The following is a 21,039-nucleotide window of genomic DNA, read 5'->3' as shown; positions in this document are numbered from 1 at the left end:
TGACATCGGTTGACGCATGTTATTTTTAAAATCAGGAGTACCAACTTATTTTTCTTGTACTGCCCTCTCCAGGCAAATTCTCCGAAGTTGGTTATCGTCCGTTGTTTGTAACGACGAGAGGGGATTTTCATTCGGCCAACCACAACGAAGAACGTTTCAAAATTATTCAAAAAGTATATAAATATCAAAACCACAGTCAGATAGTATAAAAATTCTGCGAAATTGTATATCCTGCGAATTGATTGTATAATTCTGCGAAATGTATATATAATTCTGCGACATGTATAATTTACGTAAAAATGTATAACGAAAAGTCAGTAGTTGTGCACAAAATCAAATTTCTAACAGAAGCAAGTTTATTTATAATTTAAACTTTTTAAAATTTACAGGCTAATAGGGGATATTAAAATTGATAACTGGAATTTGGAATAAGCTGCCACGTTATTAAATATTTTGTTTGTTTTTGATTAAATGTCAAGTCTTCATGGCTTTCAATAAAATTGTGTAGTTTGAAATGAGAACTTTTGAAGATTGTCGTTATAACTTTATTTGATATACTAAGCAACAATTTCTTATAGTAGTAGCAACGAATATATAGGAACATGAGTATATAGTTCAACAATTAAGTGATGGCTAGTATCTTTTAATTCTTATTTAGTTTGTAAAGACTTGCTCTGATTAAATAATGAGCAACATCGGTGGCATTACACAACTTTGACGCTTTCCCCTATTTATCGATTGGATACAGTTTTGCACACATTTGACTATTCTTATCACCTTTAATGTTCAGTATCGGTTTCAGATAATTTCAATGTCGTTTCGAGTAAAAACCTGTCATTACAAAATTTTACTCTAACTTTTATTTTTAAAAGTAATTTTAGATAATATGTTGTTGCTTTGTGCATTTTTAAAATAGAATATTCATGGTATGTAATTATATTTTGTTCTTTTGAATTCCTTGTCTAAAACTTATATTATAAATCTCGCTATTTTTTTGAACAATTTCAGTAGTTACTGATTATAACTAATTATTAAAACCAGCGTTATAAATGTTTTGCCTGTTTTGTTTTGATATTGGTATTAAACTTTTAATTAGAATTATTATTAAATAATTCTAATTAAATTAATATTAATAAATTATTTAATTAGAATTAACCATAATTTCAGTTAAATATATGTTTATTTTTAAGTTTTAATTTCCACTCCCGAAATCGCTCTTAAAATACAATGAAATAATTATTTTGTTTTGTTACTTGGTTGTACATAGTAACTATGTAGCTTAAAGGGTACTGTTACGAACATACTTTTGGCATGGCCCAGGTAACGGTTGCATTGCATCTCTAATACTCTCGAAAGTTCGCGGCGTATCGAGTGCGAGAGAGAATAACCGGTCACGTAGGTGAATTAGAGGTGGGACAACGCCAGAATATTCTCGATACAGTAACTGTAGTATATATAGGCAACAATGTTAGAAGTAGAGTGAGTTGTTAAGATACTACCGAACTGTAAAGTTATAAATAAATATATGTATATAAATTCGAACCGCTCGTTTTATTTAATCTCGTTACAGTTGGTGTCCGGTGTGAGATTTGCAAATAAATTCAGCAGTGATTTTTGGAAAAGACTTTTGAACTTTTGAAAAGTATTGTTCGTCGGGAACATCCGCGTAGTTCGGTAGTGCCCTTTGTACGAAAGAACATTTAAAAAAGTACGTGTGTGCCTAAAGAAAGATGCTGCTAGTACAACTCTCAGTAAAACAGTTGCGAGAGCAACTAGAAGAACGCGATGAAGATAGCAACGGGTCCAAGAAGATCCTCCAAGAACGACTGAAGAATGTTCTTAACAAGAATGGAGATGATCCAGAGACATTCCATTTTCAGTCAGCAGAAGAAGCAGTTTTATTGAAGATAGAAGAAACTTCTAAAAAAACTGATGATAAATTCGAGACTGTTTCCAAAAGATTCGATGAAACGTCTCAAATGATTGAAGTAACTTCGCAAAAAATTGAAGAATCTTCTCGAAAGAATGATGAAAGATTCAATGAAACGTCTCAAATTATTAAAGAAATAGCTAGACAAAATGACGAGAAATTTGAAAATGTGTCTAGAAGATTCGACGAGACTTCTCAAATAATTAAAGAAGTATGTAATCAAAACAATGAGAAATTTGAAGAAGTCTCAAGAACATTCGATAACATACAGAAAAATGTAAACAACGTAGAAGACAAGATCAAACAGTTAGAGAGCATGATAACTAATACAAAAGTGCTACCAACAGTTAATACAATAGCCTTAGATCCGGTAGTGAAAGAAGAATCACCTAGAGACGAAACGACACATAATATGAGATTCAAATTGCCACCATTTGATGGAAAGTCTTCTTGGTCCATATACCTTAGACAATTTGAAGCTATTGCGACAGCCAATCATTGGACAGAACAAGAAAAAGCTGTTTCCTTGACTGCTGCTTTACGAGGTGATGCTGCAGATATCCTAAGATCGATTCCTAAGGGTCAAGAAAAATGTTACCAGACCTTGTTTACCCGACTAGACAAACGTTATGGAGATGCCCATCTACAACAAGTCTACAAGGCGCAACTAAGAAGTAGAATTCAACGAGCAAGTGAAAATCTGCAAGAGTTTGAAGCAGATGTTGCTCGTATAGTGCGGTTGGCTTATCCGGAGGTACCAGACAACATTTTAGAAGAAATTGCTGTAGATACCTTCGTCAATGGGTTAAAAGAAAGTGAATTACAGAAAGCTTTACGACTAGCAAGACCAAAAGTTCTAGATGAAGCGCTCGCTATTGCCTTGGAACATGAAACAGCCAGTCAAACTTCACGGAGTCATCGAGTAAGAACCATTGAAGAAGGCGACGAACCAAACGATGAACGTCTGGAAGAAATGGTACGAAAAGTAGTTCGTAACACGATGCCGAAGAGACGCCAGCCCAGATGTTGGAATTGCGGTGACGTAGGTCATATTCGCCGTAATTGCAAGAAAATGATACAACAGTCGGAAAACTAGAACGGGTCGACAACAAGGGGCAACTGCCGACCTCGAGAAACACAGCCCCCATAGTAACTGTGAACATTACGTCCTCAGGTGGAATTCATAGCTTGTACATAGAGGGTCGTATCAATAATAAATGTAGATCGTTTTTGGTAGATACAGGTGCAACGAGAACTATTGCACGGCCAGAAGTAGTACGAGGCCATCTTAAATTATTGCCTGCAACAGTAAAGCTTAGAACAGCAACTGGTGAGATAATTAATACATATGGCGAGGCTAATATGTCAGTATCCATTGGCCAGACCACAGTGAAACATACAGTATTAATTGCAGAGATCTCCGATGAGTTCATATTGGGGATGGATTTACTAAGGAAAGTTGGGGCTGTATTGAATGTCAAAGATGGAGTTCTCGAGATCAGTGGTGAAGAGTTGCCGTTTCATGAAGACAAAGAAGACGTTATCAGCTTAATAACTACTTGTGACGTAACAATACCCGGTAATAGTGAGAAAATTTTGATGACCAGACCTGATGGTAACTGCCGAGAGGGAAGTTTAAGGATGGTCGAAGATGTGAATAATGCCGAGTTCCTAACGGCAAAAGCTTTGGTGAGAATTCGAGATGTCGTCCCTGTAAGAGTTATGAATTTAAAGGGAAATGCTATTAAGTTAAGTAAAAGAACTTTGATCGGACAGTGTGTTCCCGTGGCTTCGATTTGTTCCATGAATACTAATGAGAAACCGTCGAAATCTAAGTATCCAAAGGAGCTTGTTGAGACGATGATTAAAACGTGCCAAGACCTTGATGATGAACGAACAAAAAAAGTGAAGTCTATGCTGATAGAATTTCAAGATGTTTTTGCCATGGATAAGAAGGATAATGGCAAAACAAGCATAGTAAAGCATAAAATTAATACCGGAGACGCTCAGCCAATCAGACAACAACCTAGACGACTTCCATTTGCGAAAAGAGATGAAGCCGAAGACATCATCAAAGATATGAACAAACAAGGGGTAATTGAACCATCAAATAGTCCATGGACATCACCAGTAGTGCTAGTAAAGAAGAAAGATGGTTCAACACGTTTTTGTATTGACTACCGACAGCTCAATGCAGTAACTAAAAAAGATAGTTATCCTTTGCCCCGAATAGACGATACTTTGGATACACTTTCTGGTTCTCGTTGGTTCTCCACACTCGATCTGAAAAGTGGATATTGGCAAGTAGACATGGAGCCAGCTGATCGTGAAAAAACCGCATTCTCGATAGGATCAGGGCTTTGGCAGTTTACAGTTATGCCCTTTGGTTTATGTAATGCCCCGGCCACATTTGAAAGATTAATGGATGCAGTTTTAAGAGGTCTAACATGGAAAACATGCCTGGTTTATTTGGATGATGTAATTGTAGTTGGAAGATCCTTCGATGAACATGCCAATAATCTAACAGAAGTCTTTCAACGATTGCGGGCAGCGAATCTGAAGTTGAGTCCGAAGAAATGTCACTTGTTTCGACGAGAAGTGAAGTACTTGGGACATATTGTAGCAAGTAATGGTGTAACAGCTGATCCTGAAAAACTTGCAGCGATTAAGGATTGGCCAGTACCAAGAGATAAACACGAAATTAGAAGTTTTCTTGGCCTATGTACATATTACCGCCGTTTTGTCAAAGGATTTGCCAATATCTCCAAGCCATTAACAAAGTTGACAGAAGAAGGCAAAGAATATACATGGAGCGAAGAGTGTCAAAGAGCTTTTGAACACTTACAAATGGCTCTGATCAGCGCACCGATTTTAAGCTACCCTAGACAGGCAGGAAAATTTGTGTTGGACACCGATGCAAGCAACAGTGCAATAGGAGCTGTTCTTTCCCAAATCCAAGATGGACAGGAGAAAGTCATCGCTTACTTTAGCAAAGTCTTGTCAAAACCAGAAAGAAACTATTGCGTTACCAGAAGAGAATTGCTAGGCGTAGTGAAGGCTTGTGAGCATTTCCATAAATACTTGTATGGCAGAAAGTTTCTTCTTCGCACGGATCACGCTGCTCTAAAATGGCTCCTACAATTTCGTAATCCGGAGGGCCAGATGGCAAGATGGTTAGAACGATTACAAGAATATGATTACGAGATCGAACACAGGGCTGGCAGAGTTCATTCAAATGCTGATGCCCTTTCGAGACGGCCGTGCAGTGCAAATTGTAATCACTGTCTTAAATTAGAAGAACGACTTTGCCCCGTGAGACGAACCACCGTCATTAATGAGCAATGGCAGCCTCAACAGCTACAAGACGCTCAAGCAGATGATCCATGTATAAAAAGAGTATTGGATTGGATGCGTCGAAGTGAGAGACCTTCTTGGCAAGACATTAGTGCATGTAGTCCAGAAGTCAAGTGTTACTGGAGCCAATGGAATTGCCTAGTGCTGAAAGATGATCTTCTGTATAGAACCTTTGAGAACGATGATGGTACAGAAACTAAGCTTCAGTTGATTGTACCTAAAAGTAAAGTGTCAGAAGTATTGCGTCAGTTGCATGACGGTGCATCAGGTGGACACTTTGGTATCACGAAGACTCTGCAAAAGGTTCGAGAACGGTTCTATTGGGTGAACTGTAAAGATGATGTAAGAAGATGGTGCCGGAAATGTGAACTGTGTGCAACCAGTAATGGTCCAGCTGGTAAAAAGAGGGCACCCATGAGACAGTACAATGTTGGTAGTCCTATGGAAAGAGTAGCAATCGACATTGCAGGTCCACTTCCAGAGACAAATGATGGAAATAAATATATCCTGGTAGCCATGGATTATTTTACGAAATGGACTGAGGCCTATGCGATACCAAATCAAGAAGCTGCTACCGTTGCAGAGGTACTTGTTAAAGAATTCTTTAGCCGATTTGGTGTTCCTTTGGAGATCCACTCCGACCAAGGGCGAAATTTCGAGTCAACCCTTTTCCAAAACGTTTGTAAATTGATTGGTGTCAATAAGACCAGAACGACACCCCTGCATCCTCAATCAGATGGAATGGTCGAGAGAATGAACCGAACAATGGGTAAACACCTGTCCAAAGTTGTATCAGAACATCAAAGAGATTGGGACCAGCACATTCATTTATTCCTAATGGCCTACCGCTCGGCCGTGAATGAAACTACAGGCCAGACTCCAACCTGCCTGATGTTAGGTCGTGAAGTTCGTTTACCCTGCGACCTAGAGTTTGGCTGCAGACCTTCCGAAGAACATGTTGCAAGCGAAGATTATGTCGACCGCCTGAAGTTAAGAATGAACAACATTCATGAACTTGCCCGACAACACATCCAGATAGCCAGTGACAGAATGAAAGATCAATATGATTCTCGATGTAAGAGTGAAAGCTATGAAGTAGGCGATCTTGTTTGGCTTTATAATCCACAACGTCGTCGAGGCTTGTCTCCCAAACTGCAAAGACAATGGGAAGGTCCATATGAAATTAAAAAGAAAATAAATGACGTAATATACCGAATTAAGAAGTTGCCGAAAGGTAAACCAAAAGTAGTTCACATAAATCGTCTTGCACCATATGCTGGCTCAAATGAAACAGAAGAAGCACGAACCCTTCAACATGAGATCAAAGATGACCGGCGACCAAGCTTTAATGAATTTATGTCAAATTACGCAGAGAGAAAGAGTGCTAGATTCGGCGTGACCACAGAAGTTCAGCAGGATCTTTTTAGTGTTCCGCATAACGTCTCTCTAGCCCACTGTGTTGCCCAAGATCTTGAGATGACTAAAGGAATCTCATCCGTATTTTATAAGAAATTCGGTCGTTTGGACGAGTTAAAAAACCAGCAGCCTAAAGTTGGAAGAGTACTGAGATTAGAAGATGGTTCCCGATCTTTGCTGTATATGGTGACCAGGAAGTCTTATACAGACAGGGCAAGCTACGAGGATATATGGCGTGCTCTAACTAATTTGAAGAAAATTGTGTGCAATTACGACATCAAGAATTTGGCCTTACCCAAGATAGGCCATGCACTAGATAATCTGGACTGGAAGATTGTCAGAAGCATGCTTGAAGTGATCTTCCGAGACACCGGCGTACGAATTACTGTGTGTTGCATTAACCCGATGGGATCGTATCCTTCAAAGTCAGTAGACTGTTATTTCTTTCTAAAGGGTTCATGCAGAGCTGGAGAGTCCTGTAGATTCCGCCATGCTGTGCCTACCGGAGTTGCTGATCGGGACGATCAGATTTAAGAGGGGAGCAGTGTTACGAACATACTTTTGGCATGGCCCAGGTAACGGTTGCATTGCATCTCTAATACTCTCGAAAGTTCGCGGCGTATCGAGTGCGAGAGAGAATAACCGGTCACGTAGGTGAATTAGAGGTGGGACAACGCCAGAATATTCTCGATACAGTAACTGTAGTATATATAGGCAACAATGTTAGAAGTAGAGTGAGTTGTTAAGATACTACCGAACTGTAAAGTTATAAATAAATATATGTATATAAATTCGAACCGCTCGTTTTATTTAATCTCGTTACAGTACTATTCTTTTTGGATAAAAGAGAATTGGTTGTACATTTATTGAGTTTATAGAAAAATTATAGAGTTCTTATATTAACATATTAACAATGAACATAATCCCAAACATTTTGTAATATTTTTCTGAGTGGAAAATAGAAACAAGGAAATTCCTTTAATGCAATTTTTACAATAATAATAATAATAAATGCAATATTGCTTGTGATGTCCAGACGAGCCAGAAAATTTGTATTAGACACTCTATCATACCAGTTCACTTAGGGCTAGATAACACAGAAAAAGTCCACTGGAGCCCAATTCATTTTGCACAAAAGTATCTAGGATAAGTGAATTTTGTCTTGGAGAGCAGTGAGACAAATATAACTGAAATATGAATAATGTTAATAGTGCCAAAGGTCGCTGACAACTACTGAATGAACTACTATCATTCCGAAGAGTTTATTAGACAAAATGAAACAACTATATGGGTGAATATCTATGTCATACCGTGCACAATGCGGTGTTGAAGACGACGATCAGATGCGTTATAGAATTTGCGGGATACTCTAACACAAAAAGTCAGTTAGGGCTTGATATAATAAAAAAAACTCCTTAATAGCACAATCCTTTTGATACCCAAGTATTTGTATTGTGTGAATTTTTCCTTAGAGGAAATGAGAGTCACACGGATTATTTTGGGAAGATAAAGCTCATAATAATTAGCAAGAAATAGATAACAGGTGAACTCTTCGTCAACCAAACTCCATTAGGAAGAGTAATGCACTACAACTACCCCTTCTTCTTCTTGACTTCCTTCTCCTATCGGACATAACAAATCATTATAGTGATTTTAATTTTCTCCGTCTCTAAAACTACCCGTCTTCCAATGTTGCGCTTGCTATTTATCTTTCTTTCAGAAGAACATTAGAATATACAGACAAGAGAAAAATTGCCATGATGATCAAGAAAATCCGTCACGGATAGGCACATCAAGAACAAAAAGGATCTTGGTGAACATCTTTATAGGCCATCCAAAAAGCTGTGAGAACTACACTGAGACATATAAGATTTATGCAGGGTAATTTTTTCGTAGAACTAATTAGACATTTTAGAGAATAACTTATGATATGCCTAATTATCTAAAATATTTATAGCTTCCTTCTACCACTTCCGTTGACTAAAACTTCCTTATTTTAAGTATAGCGTCCTGTATATTATTACGCATTTCGATAGAACTACTTTTGATGATACTCTCAATATAGAGATGGTACGTTACACCGAGTGTTTTACGAGAAGTGACCAATTATATTATAAAAGTGTCCGATTTGGCAAGCTGTATCTTTATAAATATTTAGTTTTAATAACGTTTAAATGATAAGTTTTGACATTTTTAACTGCATATCCTAATGCCTATATAATAGATGTGATGCGTCATTTGCGATTGTCATTTTCAAAAATTCAAAGAATTTTGAAAAAACATACCTGTAGGCCTTATTTCTAAACTGCTGTACATTTCTTAAATAATGCCCATCTAACAAAAAGATGTCCAATATAAGTTCGTCGAGAAACCGCAAAGAACTAGAGCCGTTGGCCAATGTCTGGAAGAAATATTTGAAAGAAGATAGATGGTAAATAAAAGTCCTTATCTGTGAGCTCTAAGTCCTCCTGATCTATCGCGTTAAGATTTTTTTCATTTGGTGGTGTACAAAAAGGGTGTACATATGTGAAATTATGAATATAATTTCAGTTAATGAGGACTGTATTATATAGGGCTGGTTCAAATAAATTAGGATATGTGGTAAAAGGTTATACAGACAATAGCAAATTAAGTTTATACAAAGTCTTACCAATATCCACACACTCGCGGTATTGACAGGCTTACACTCGCGGTTGTTTTTCATATGCGGAATCTGTCCGGGTACCGGTTTCTGAACACGTGTTTTGCGGTACTAATACTAAGATCGCGAGATAGAGCACATTTTGCGTCTGTACACGATTTAAAACAGTATTTGCGGTATTTTTCGCGTAACTAAAAGCAGAAGAAAGATAATTAATTAGCGGCAGTCAACAGTAGAGAGAAACCCTTGTCACCAAATGACAGTCAACAGGGGAGAGAGAGCGTCTGTTTTCATCGATAGACAACAGGCAAGAGAGCCGTACGTCTGTACCAAACGATAGGTAACAAGCAAGAGAGCCGTACGTCTGTACCAAACAATAGGTAACAGGCAATAGAGAGTCTTTCTTGTTTGCTATCTTACAACTGTCTGTATTTCTAATGGAGTGGGGTTAAAATGTGAGTAGGAAGGGTTGAAGAATGAGAAATAATTGTAAAATTGTGGTAAAATGGTAGCTAGTAATGCAGCGAAAAAATGACATGAATTTTCGCATGTGAAAAAATTGAACCGGTGGTTTATAAAAAATAAAATACGATAATCATATACAACTAAAGAAAGAGTTAGGAATATATTTGCACTAACACCAGTGCACAAAGGCAGGCAACAATGACGTCCATAATTGAATGAGTTAATAAATGTTTGCAGCAACAGGGAAATGTTGTTGAACATTTAATTTAATATTTTAAATTTGATTTTATCTACATATTTTTTTAATAACACATTGTGATATTTTAACGTTTCAATGTGATAGACTGTGCCATAAATGATCTATATATAATGTTATATATGGTATTATGAGTTGTAGGCGTTAACCAGGGTATCATGCAGAAACCCGGCTGCCATTTTTTGACAATTTCAGTGATAGATAATAAATTAATAAAATATTTATTGGTGCATCAACTAGGAAATGTCAAATAAAATTTCCATGGCACGCTATACAATCACAACCAAAATAAATATCTCAATGACTATTCCAATGATGTATTTATCTTCCTCTAGTGTCATTATTTTGTAAAAAAGGCTTTTGAAAGTCCTTCCTTTTACTCCACTCCATGCATTTGTCACTGCAAAAATTGCATCTACTTCATTAAACAAGTTCATCATAAATTCTCTGCGGTAGAGGCGTTTCATTGTCTTAATAACATCCTAATCCATTGGTTGGGCAATTATTGATGAAACACGCTGAAAAAAAAAGAAATTAATTTCATCGTCAGATCTTAGGACTGCCTTATTGAGATGAGCACTAGCATTATCCAGAAGAAGAAGCGCCTTTTAAATAAGACTTTACTTGAGTTACGAACTTTTTATGAAACCAGTCTTGGAAGACGACCAACCCTTTAAAAGCGCGAGGATTTTTTGACATTCCAATCACAGTTAGCTTTCAGATTATATCTCAGTGGTGGATTATATCTCAGACAATGGTTTATAACTAATCCTGTTAAACTACGTAGTCTTTTTTTGTTAAAACTTGATTATCCTAGAAGTTGTTTTGATTATCTAATGTCATGTTAGTCCTCCCAATGCTTGGCTCTTTTGATATTTACTTCTAATTCAATTTTTTACCAATTCCGCAAAAGGGTTCCTGTCCGATAAAAAGTGATTTTTCATTCCTTTTGGCTTTCATAATATACTCATAGTCGTATTTTATAATAGGAAATTATGAGATTATTCTTTTCCCTATCTGAGAAACTATATTAGGCTATTAAATATACCCAAGAATAGAGGGCTAAAAGAAACTACAGCTTTAAAGAGGTTTTATTGGTTAAATATAAAAAAGGGGTGAGTTAGTCCTTATACATTAAGGTGAATTAGGATGAATTCTATGCACTTTTCGTACATATACATCTAGAGAAAAGTTGTTGAAAATTAAATTTTCTATTGAAATGTCATCTTCTAAAGTCAAAAATATTTTTTTTTACAAAAATGTATTCAAAAACGAAGCAAAAAGCACGAAAAACGCAATTTTCTTTAAAGGTAATTGATTTGCCTTTCTTTTTGATGTATTTGAATATATTTTTATAAAAAAAATTATTTTTGACTTTAGAGGTATCATTTCGATAGGAAATTTAATTTTAAACAACTTTTCTGTGCAAATATGCACGAAAAGTGTGTATAATTCACCTTAAAGCACTCTAGTGCATAGGGACTAATTCACCTCTTTCTCAAAAGCACACTCCTTTATTTATTTGGGGGTAGATTTACTATATGAAACAATAAAACTCCTTTAACTTTGTAGTTCCTTTCTAAAGTAGGGTGGGTCGGGGCTAGTTGTGACAGGGGCATGCTGTGACAAAATAGTTTTACAGACATACCATAGATAGCAGCACCGCCCGGTTTTCCAGAATTCTTCTTCCGCATAGGCCCAGTCTCTGTGTGTAGTTTGGTTGTGATGCTATGCGATTCTGCCACTTTATAACATTTTATGTCATTTCGTTGTAAGTAAGTAAAATTTTGCTATTATCTTTGATATCTTTTTATTCCCCTTTCAAACCACAAGGTACGAAACTTATTTTAGTTATAATAGATTGCTTGTTTATTCCTCTCTAGTAAGACACAGTTTGGTTTCTTTACGATGTGTCTAGGTCTATGCGAGTGGCAATATGTAAATGACGTACGGTGGGAGAGTGTTACAATATACCCCTATAAATTTTAATGCGTGTTCATGGGTTTGTTACAGATAATGATGAGAAATTATAAAAGGAAAACAGAACGTGGTCGAAGTAATACAAAGTTACGAGTCAGCCTCGTTACATGTGAAGTCTGGATCATGTGGTCTAAGGTAAGCTGCTCAAAAATGTAGTGTTAACCAAATGTCCTTACTTAGATATATAAAAAATAAATAACAAACCAACCCAGATGGAGGGGTAGAAATGAGTTACAAGAAGAAGAGCTCTGTGAATATGCTGTTTAGGTAGCAAAAATATTTTATGGTATTAGCCCAAAGAGATGAACACTTTTTTCAAAACCTAGAATTAGTATTAAGTCAAAATGATATTTGGAATATAGACGAGACAGGGACTGGGACCATATCAACCATGTAAACCAAACAGGACCATATCAACCACCAGGATCATCGCAGACTAACCTACCAGAATCATCTCATGCAGCAGTTCTGCCTGTCAGCCCTATCGATATAAGACCTTGGCCAAAAGCTGATCCCTGAAAAAATAAAAAACCCAAGAGCTTAAAATCTGCAATTTTGACTAGCACACCTGTCAAGAAGAAAACTGGCATTGAAGAGTTAAAAAGGAAGGGAACAACGAAGTGCAAAGAGGATAAAATAAAAAAATATATTTGACTAAAAAAACTATCGCCTAATAAAAAGCAGCGAAAACGAAAAATACTGTAACAAGAAAAAAAAAGAAGATAGCCCAGAAGAAGAACAAGAGGAAGAAGATTACTTTTGCTTAGTTTGTATGGGACCGTACAAAGAGTCTAGGTTAGGAGAAGACTAGGTGCTGTGTATGGAATCTAAGAGATGGGCTCATGTAAAGTGCGCAAAAGATGATTATTATGTTTGCATAAACTGCCAGTCAGAACTAGTAGTAGAATAAACACGAATTGACGATAGCGATTAAGTTTTGTCTTTGTTTTTTACTTTAATTCACCAGATGTTTTTTTCTACACATTTGTTTCTTATATATTACATTTATTAAACATTTATGTAACTATAAAATTAATTTATTATGTTTATTATACCAACTAAAGTTTATTATATTTAAAAATGTTGTCACTGTCACAACCCGCGCCAAGCTCGTCACAACTTACCCCATATTGTGGTAAATTGTGACAATATGTACATATTTGTAAAACTATTTACATACTATAAGGTATTATTTAAAACTTGATAATGCCCTCAAATAATGATTCCCAATTAAAAATAGTACCTCATTAACGTATTTTAATAGCCCTAAAATTATTTTGAAAAAGATGTTAAAAATTATTTTGTCCAAAGTGACACAACTAGCCCCGGTCTACCCTACATAACCAATTGTCTCTGTCTTGAGCAACACAACAGAATTTTTATTATTGTCCATTTTTCGATTTTTCATACAAGAGTTGCTATATAATTTTTTTTTAATTAAATCAACAGTTTTGGCATATTCTGTAATATTAATTATGTGTAATATATTTTCTTTTTAGTTGTCATATGCAAATTTTAATTTTAAATACTTGTGAAATACTTCATTATCCAAAGACAAACCCAAACCCAAGTGATATACATATACATGGCAGTATAACAACAATTAGACGGCGCGACAAACTTAGGATAGTAGGAAATAAAAATATTTTTTTATGAAAGTAGGGAGAAATTATTGTATCAGGCAGGAATAGCTACTCCGGATCTGTCTAGACGCCGAGACATCCAGCTTACTCATATTTCCGTCAGTCGATATCCAAGTGGTGTGTGTATTCAATAAACTTGTAACCCTCTGTGCAGTAAAAACAAAAATTCTGCTATTTAAGGTCAACTTCCTATCTATTGTGTATAAGGGATACCTTTAGGATATGGTTAGGATCTTTTAAAATGATTTTGGCGGTTTTCAAACGTCTTAAACTCCGAAATATTGTGAAGCTATTCTCCGCTAGATGGAAGCCAACGTTGGCTTTAAGTTAACTTATTTTGGAATATGCACCTTTATTTGATTGTCGGATTGTATCCACCTTGTGAAAGCGACTGATAACAGCTCAGTGTAGATGTCGCGTATAAACAATACGATATATGACAAGTGTTAGTTATCAAACAATTTGTGCGGGTTGTCCAAAACAGAAAATAATATTTTTCTCACTTCCGGAGGTTGTTTGATTTTTATTTGAAATGAACTTATAACTTTTAAGTTTTAAAAGTGATTTTAAATTCATATAGAACTTTTCAAGTTTAAAATAAATATTGAAGAAAATGTCAGAGCAGCGCCGATTTAAAATTTCGCGATCTGAAGATAGTAATTATAAATTTAGTGATTTGAATGAAGACAGGGCAAGGGAAAAACTATTGCCATTAAATGATGTTCCCACGATTGTTCAAACACCTGACACAGGTGAGAATATTATTTGACAATTTAAAAATATAATATGCACGCTTCTTTTTCAAATATAAACACCGTACACTAGTTGATTAAACTAAACTCTTATAACTGCTAATTTACACATTGTGTGTCTTATCAGCATACTCTTAATTAAACTAATAATTTACATACAATTTGCATTTTTAAAAATTTATTAATTTTTTTAACAAAAGAAAGCGGAGAAAAATATTAATACTTTCTTTTGTTTATTATAACCTTCCTCTAGTTATGATCACCAATGTTTATTTATAGATTTTCGTTCTCTTGTTCCTACTCTTTAACTCTTTAGAAAGTAGTCTCTTGCATTTATTTCAGGAATCGCCCAAATATTCCAGTAAAATATAAAACTCTCCAATTCCTGCAATAGTTTCTTTCTCCAATAATTTTCATCTGTTCTGACTCTTCGGAAATGTTTTGTTAAAACACTTCGTTCCATAGATATTTTCTTCTTCGTTTTTTGTTTATAATTTAGATATCTTTATTATAAAGGGCCGTAGGGTGAATTATGGTTTTTATACTCTTTGTTGTACTAGGGATATGTTTGCTCACGGAACCATTAATCTACGGAACTAGGGGAAATGTGCCTATGATAAACCCCTTAAGAGAATAGCTTCCTAATAATATTAATTATTTACTTAGCAGGCTTTAGGACATAGGTCTCCATCATCTCTTTCCCGCTGTCTCTGTCTTGTGCGGTTTGCATCCCGTTATTGCTAACTCGCTTCAGGTCGTCAGTCCAGTGGGCGCTCTCTGCTCCGTAGTACTTCTTGTCTTGGTCTCCACTCGATAATAATTAGTCCAGTCGTCAGAAAGTTGTCCCCCAAAAATCATAGGAACAAGCTGAATGTTGCCAAAAATATTAGTTTTGGGACCACAAAAGAGATGCAAAAAAATTTACCCCTTTTTCCCCCTGGCTTTCCCCTAAAACCTCCCATAAAAAATGTATAGCTGAGATGATTTAAAACAAAATTGTTACTAGCACTTTTTAAGTAGAATTAACTGTTCTCTTAGAAGCAACGCTTGAAGCGACCGTCGATTTTAAATGTCATTTACGCGCGCGAAATCAATGTTCAATAAAGTTTGTATCACCTCGACGGTAAAAATTCGATATCTTTTCATCCAAGTGTCCTATCCACAAAAATCAAGAAGCGTTTTAAAAGTAGAGAGTGCAGCTTTCGTATTCATTTTCGGTATTTTGCAGAGAATAAACTCCGTTTTTATAAAGATGTTAAATAAATAAACAGGGCCTGCGTAGCGCAAGCGGTAGGATGCTTGACTCGCAAGCCGGTGGTCCGGGGTTCGAATCCCACCGCCGGCAAGAACATCTAGACATTTTAAAAATGTCTATAGGCCCCAGGTCGACTCAGCCTGAATAAAAATGAGTACCTTGGGTAAAACCAGGGGTAATAATAGACGGTTGAAGCGTAGCACTGGCCATGTTACCTTCCTTGTATACCGTAGGCCCTAGATATAGCAGACTACCCTGCTATACTCCCAAAGCCGCGACAGCGGTATAAAACGGGAGACGATTATTAAATAAATAAACGTGGCGTGATTTTTTCCATTTTTTACGATTCTCGTGAGGTAAAATTTGTAGTAAAATTTCCATTTTTAGAGATCAATCTTTAAAACCCATGACATGAGATTTCAATTTTAAGTTGTGGCAATAAATATGAGGCACTTAACATATGAATAAAAAACTGTTTTGGGTGTATTTTATAGCAGAAGTTTGGTTATTTTGAAAAACGTACTAGAGTAATTGAAAAAAAGTGGCCAAAATCGCGCCACGTTTATTTAACAACTTTATAAAATCAAGTCTATCTATCTATTTAATTAGCCTTCTTCGGTCCATCTTTGGACATGGGCTTCCCCAATCCTTTTCCATTCTTCTCTGTCTGTCGCTACAGTCATCCACCTAGAGCCCACGTGCTTCTTGATATCATCTGCACATCTCATTTGGGGCCTTCCTCTGCTTCGTTTATATTCCCACGGTCTCCAACTTATAAGAATTTTGTTCCATCGGTATTCTTTTTGTCTTATATTGTGTCCGGCAAATCTCTTATATACAGATCTCAAATACAGATTCTTCGTAAATCGATTTTTTTGCGTTTTTACCCCGCATACATAAATAAAAATACATAAACAAGCTAGTCATTAGAAATGTGATGTTACAGCAGGATTCTGACACAGAAGGAAATGAACACGGAAGTCTTGCAAGAAATAGGCAAAGAATACGGAATAATATATATATATATATATATATATATATATATATATATATATATATATATATATATATATATATATATATATATATATATAAGCGGGGATCCTACAGCTATATCTCTCCAGGTGTCTTCATCAATGGCTCTGTCTTTCATGGATTCCATAACACCTTGTATCCAAGACTTGGCTGGTCTTCCTCGTTTCCTTCTATTGCTTGGATTGTATTCCATAGCTCTTTTTGGCCATCTGTTGTCGTCCATCCTCTGTACGTGTCCATACCATATTAACTGTCTAGTTTCTATTCTTTCAGAAGTTGTATGTACTCTATCTGTTTTTCTTCTAATTTCAGAATTAGGTATACGTTCTACTCTTAATATACGGCAAGCTCTTCTCAGGTAGTCCATTTCAACCGTGTCAACTTTTTTCTTTCCTTTTACTGTCATTTGCCAACATTCTGCTCCATATGTAAGAATGGGCTCTACAATTACTTTGTAGATAGTCATTTTAGTTCTCATAGTAGCTTTGTTGGACCAAAGTATCGAATTCAGAATTTGAACACTCTTCCTGTCTTGTTGCACTCTATAGTCTATATCTCGTTCCGTTGTTTCTTTACTGCAGATAATACTTCCCAAATATTTGTATTCGTAGCACCTTTTCATTTGTCTAATTTCCAAATCCGGGTCTTCGTCTTCACTGCCTATTCGCATATATTCTGTTTTAGACATATTCATACTCATCCCCCATTTTTCGTAGTCATCTTTGAGCTTTCTAAGCATATAATCTGCATCTTCTTCACAGCTTGCAATTAGTACTTGATCATCTGCAAAGAACAGCGTTGTCAGATAATGGTTGTTAAGCTTCAACCCCATTCCCGCACATTTTTGTCTCCACTGGTGCAGTGCTTCTTGGATATATATTTTGAATACGGTGGGGGAAAGACAACATCCTTGTCTCAAGCCTTTCGTTACTGTAAATACCCTTGAGAAAGTATTTCCTGTTTTTACAGTGCTTTGAGGACATTTATAGATGTTCAGTATTGCTTTTAGATATGTTTTACTAAGGTCCGCTTTCGTCAAGACACTAAATAAGAGTTTTAAAGGAACTGTATCATAAGGAATAATAAACACAATAAAAATAAGAAAGTTCAATATCTGTGTGTAATGAGGAGGCAGCGATATGAAATACTAAGATTGATAATACAGGGAAAGATAAAAGAAGGAAGGAGTTTGGGAAAGAGAGTGTCATTGTTGAAAAATTTAAGGAACTGGTGTAAATGCAGTTTAATAGAACTCTTCAGAGTAGCGGTGACTAGAGTAAAAATATTAGATATAGATATAAGATGACGATATCCAACTTCTGATTGGGAGACGGCACTTAAATAATAAGAAGAAGAAGATCTTCGTTCCACAATATGAAAAAAGTAATGGTTTTCTTAATTCTTATAATTCTTCAATAACGAAAATCTATATTTTTTGTATCTACAATTTTTCTACAATTAGTATAAAATCAAAAAGTTATCTCATATTATATTATTAATGACATCTAATTTGCTTTTAAATAAAATTAATGAGTTTTATTAGTAAATGACAACCAACTGTCAATAATTTAGGGTAATGATTTATTTGGGGACCGCAGTACTTGTATTTACTGGATCGCGAGATATTTATAATTATTTGAGATATTATCGAAATAGGATTATAAATTATGGTATCCATGTGAACAATGGAATGTTCAAGGTTGACCAAATACAATAAATGAAGTAATAAAATAATTACTATAGTTGAATATTGATATATCAATCCTAATAGAAACCAAGAAAATGTAGAGGATCAGCAAGTTGAGGAAAATAGTTCCATTTTTTTAAAAGAGTCTCTAAAGAAAATAGAGCAAAACAAGGGGTATCAATCATCAACTGGTACACAGTTGAACTAAGCACAGTTGAGAATAGTTGAAGCTTTATAGACACATGTGAATAGAACCAGCTAACTTCTTCAATAGTAAAAATAGTAGAAATCCGAAGATGGTTCCTTGGCGAAACTAAAATTCAGATATTTGTCTACTGGGCTTCTCACAATATATAAGGAACACATATTCATGAATAAACCAACAAGGGAAATCTACAATATGCATTCCACGTCCACAGAACTACTGCTATTCGCTTATACGTATTTCGACCTTATTAGGTCTCCTCAGAGCGACACATTCAGAAGCTCTGGATTGAAAATAAATCTCTCCCATCATAAAAGAATAATTATAAAAATAATGTCTGTAAAATTAGGATATCCATCACCACCACCAAATTGTGTTGTAGAGAGGTGGCTCCATCTGAAACATCGGTAATATTTATCATCGATAGATAGCATTACTTTCACCTTTGAAACGCTTCAAACGAAACGTCACACTAACAGGGTTGATATATCAACTACTTTGTAGAACACTTTGGCAGACTTCAACAAAATTGAATAAGAATGTTATCGGTTTGAATTTTAAACTGGCCATACTGAAACTTACAGAATAGTAGATACTGTAACTTTTGTTTTGAAAGTACGATGTCATAAAATTTAGCATTTACAAGTAATATATCTATAAAAAACCTATTTAGACGTTTTTAGTTAATTATTTTAGTATTTATAAACACTAGTGTTCCTTGCATATCGTGTGAGTGGTAATTTTTATATTAGTATAAGCATTACTTTTTCTTCAGAAATTGTTGTGAATCTTTACACTTGGTAAATCTTTTAAAGAATCTTTTAAAGATTTACCAAGTGTTCTTGAAGAGATATTGAAAATACAATAATGTCGTCCATTTAGACTAGACATATTTCTCCAAGTTATCCATTACTCTCTGGAATGTTGAGGGTGCATTTTTGAGTCCGAATGGCATTCTTAGGTATGCATAGTGGCCATTTTCAACGTTAAATGCAGTCTTCTGGATATCTTCTTCGGTCATTTCAATTTGATGGAATCCGTTGGCTAGATCTAGGGTGGAAAAGTATTGGCAGCGTCTTACTTTGTCCAGAATGTCTGTTATATTTGGAATTGGGTATCGGTCATCAACGGTTTGCTCGTTCACCTTCCTTTAGTCGACAATTATTCGCCATTTAATTTTTCCTCGGCATCTGGTTTGTTTGTCTACACAATTTGGCAACTCAGCCAATGGATATAACGATAGAAAACTGTAATTTATGTTAGGGTTTGAAACTATTACAGAGTCATTAAGTAGAAATCCACAATTAAGTTGAAAATATTTGAAGGTGAAGGTTGAGGGTGAAGATTAACCTTAAAACTAGTTTATTTCCATTTTTTGTACATTTAAGGTAGCAAAAATTTAACAATCAAATATGGACTATATCTCGTAGCTGCCATATTATATGGATATTGTAGCTTAAAAGGAATATTATCTGGTCTATGCAAAGAATAGAGCAAAAAGCTTTCCAAGCTAAAAGCGAATGTCAAATGGTATTATGTTTAAAAAACTGTATCAGCACTATTTCGCCAGGGATAAGATTTGCACCGAAGGATTATTGGGAAGAATTTAGCAAGCAAGTTGAACATTATTTAAGAAAATTCAATTAGCAATATAATATGACGTTAAGATCGGTTCAGTCAGATGCTAAGAAGATCCGCGTTGCCAACTGGAAACTCCAAGCAAGGGACAAAGCAGAATGGCGCAGAAAGCTTGAGCGGTCGAGTTCTTTAAGGATTGTAGCACCGTGATAATGTCGATGAACAAGGTTAATTGTGAGTAGTATAGGTATTCGGAAGTAATAATAATAAAATTCCAAATTGTAATAAAAATGTTCCTAAAACTGATCGTAAAAAAATTGTGTTAAATAAAAAAGTATTATCCAATTCACAACGACATAGTTTACTACACCAGATTAATGAGAAAATACGACCTCTTAGAAAGTAGTTTATAAAAATACCATTCAAAATATTAAAAAAAGTAAGTTGTAACAATAACATAATAAAATATTAATTAATAAATATTAATAACAAAAACGTGCCTACACTATTGTAATAATTAACAACTGAGATAAATATGTGTTATTATATAGGTTTAAAATATTCCTATTATGTAAAGTTAACAACTTTATCTTTCAGTGAGTTAATTCCTTTGGAATAATGTTTAGGTTAGTAAAGCAAAAAAAAAAAAGGGTGTGGCGGTCCAGTGGGACTGCTGGTAGAAGTTATACTTGTATACACGCGTTCGCCGTTACAAATTTATATGGGAGTCAATCTGCACAATCATTACATATTTAATGCTATAGATAAGAGAGAGCAGAAAGAGAAAAAGAATTAGGTATATAGGTATATGGTGCATCGTTTGCTGTATATAAACATTTGAT

At 35.3% G+C, this 21,039-nt stretch overlaps 1 protein-coding gene across 3 annotated transcripts in view; it reads left to right on the top strand.

Moving 5' to 3' along the window:
• The first annotated feature begins 13,811 nt into the window (after positions 1 to 13,811).
• kcc (solute carrier family 12 member kcc) overlaps positions 13,812 to 21,039 on the top strand; it is a 334,416-nt gene continuing 327,188 nt past the window's right edge. For all 3 annotated transcript variants that reach the window (XM_072546220.1, XM_072546219.1, XM_072546217.1), the window contains exon 1: positions 13,812 to 14,437. In XM_072546220.1, the coding sequence (XP_072402321.1) occupies positions 14,299 to 14,437 (139 nt within the window). In that variant the 5' untranslated portion in view covers positions 13,812 to 14,298. The remainder of the gene's footprint in view (positions 14,438 to 21,039) is intronic.

This window comes from Diabrotica undecimpunctata, chromosome 10, assembly GCF_040954645.1.
Source record: "Diabrotica undecimpunctata isolate CICGRU chromosome 10, icDiaUnde3, whole genome shotgun sequence".
Classification (NCBI taxonomy): domain Eukaryota; kingdom Metazoa; phylum Arthropoda; class Insecta; order Coleoptera; family Chrysomelidae; genus Diabrotica; species Diabrotica undecimpunctata.
The sequence above is the reverse complement of the archived record's forward strand: the minus strand, read 5'-3'. Positions and strand labels throughout refer to the sequence as shown.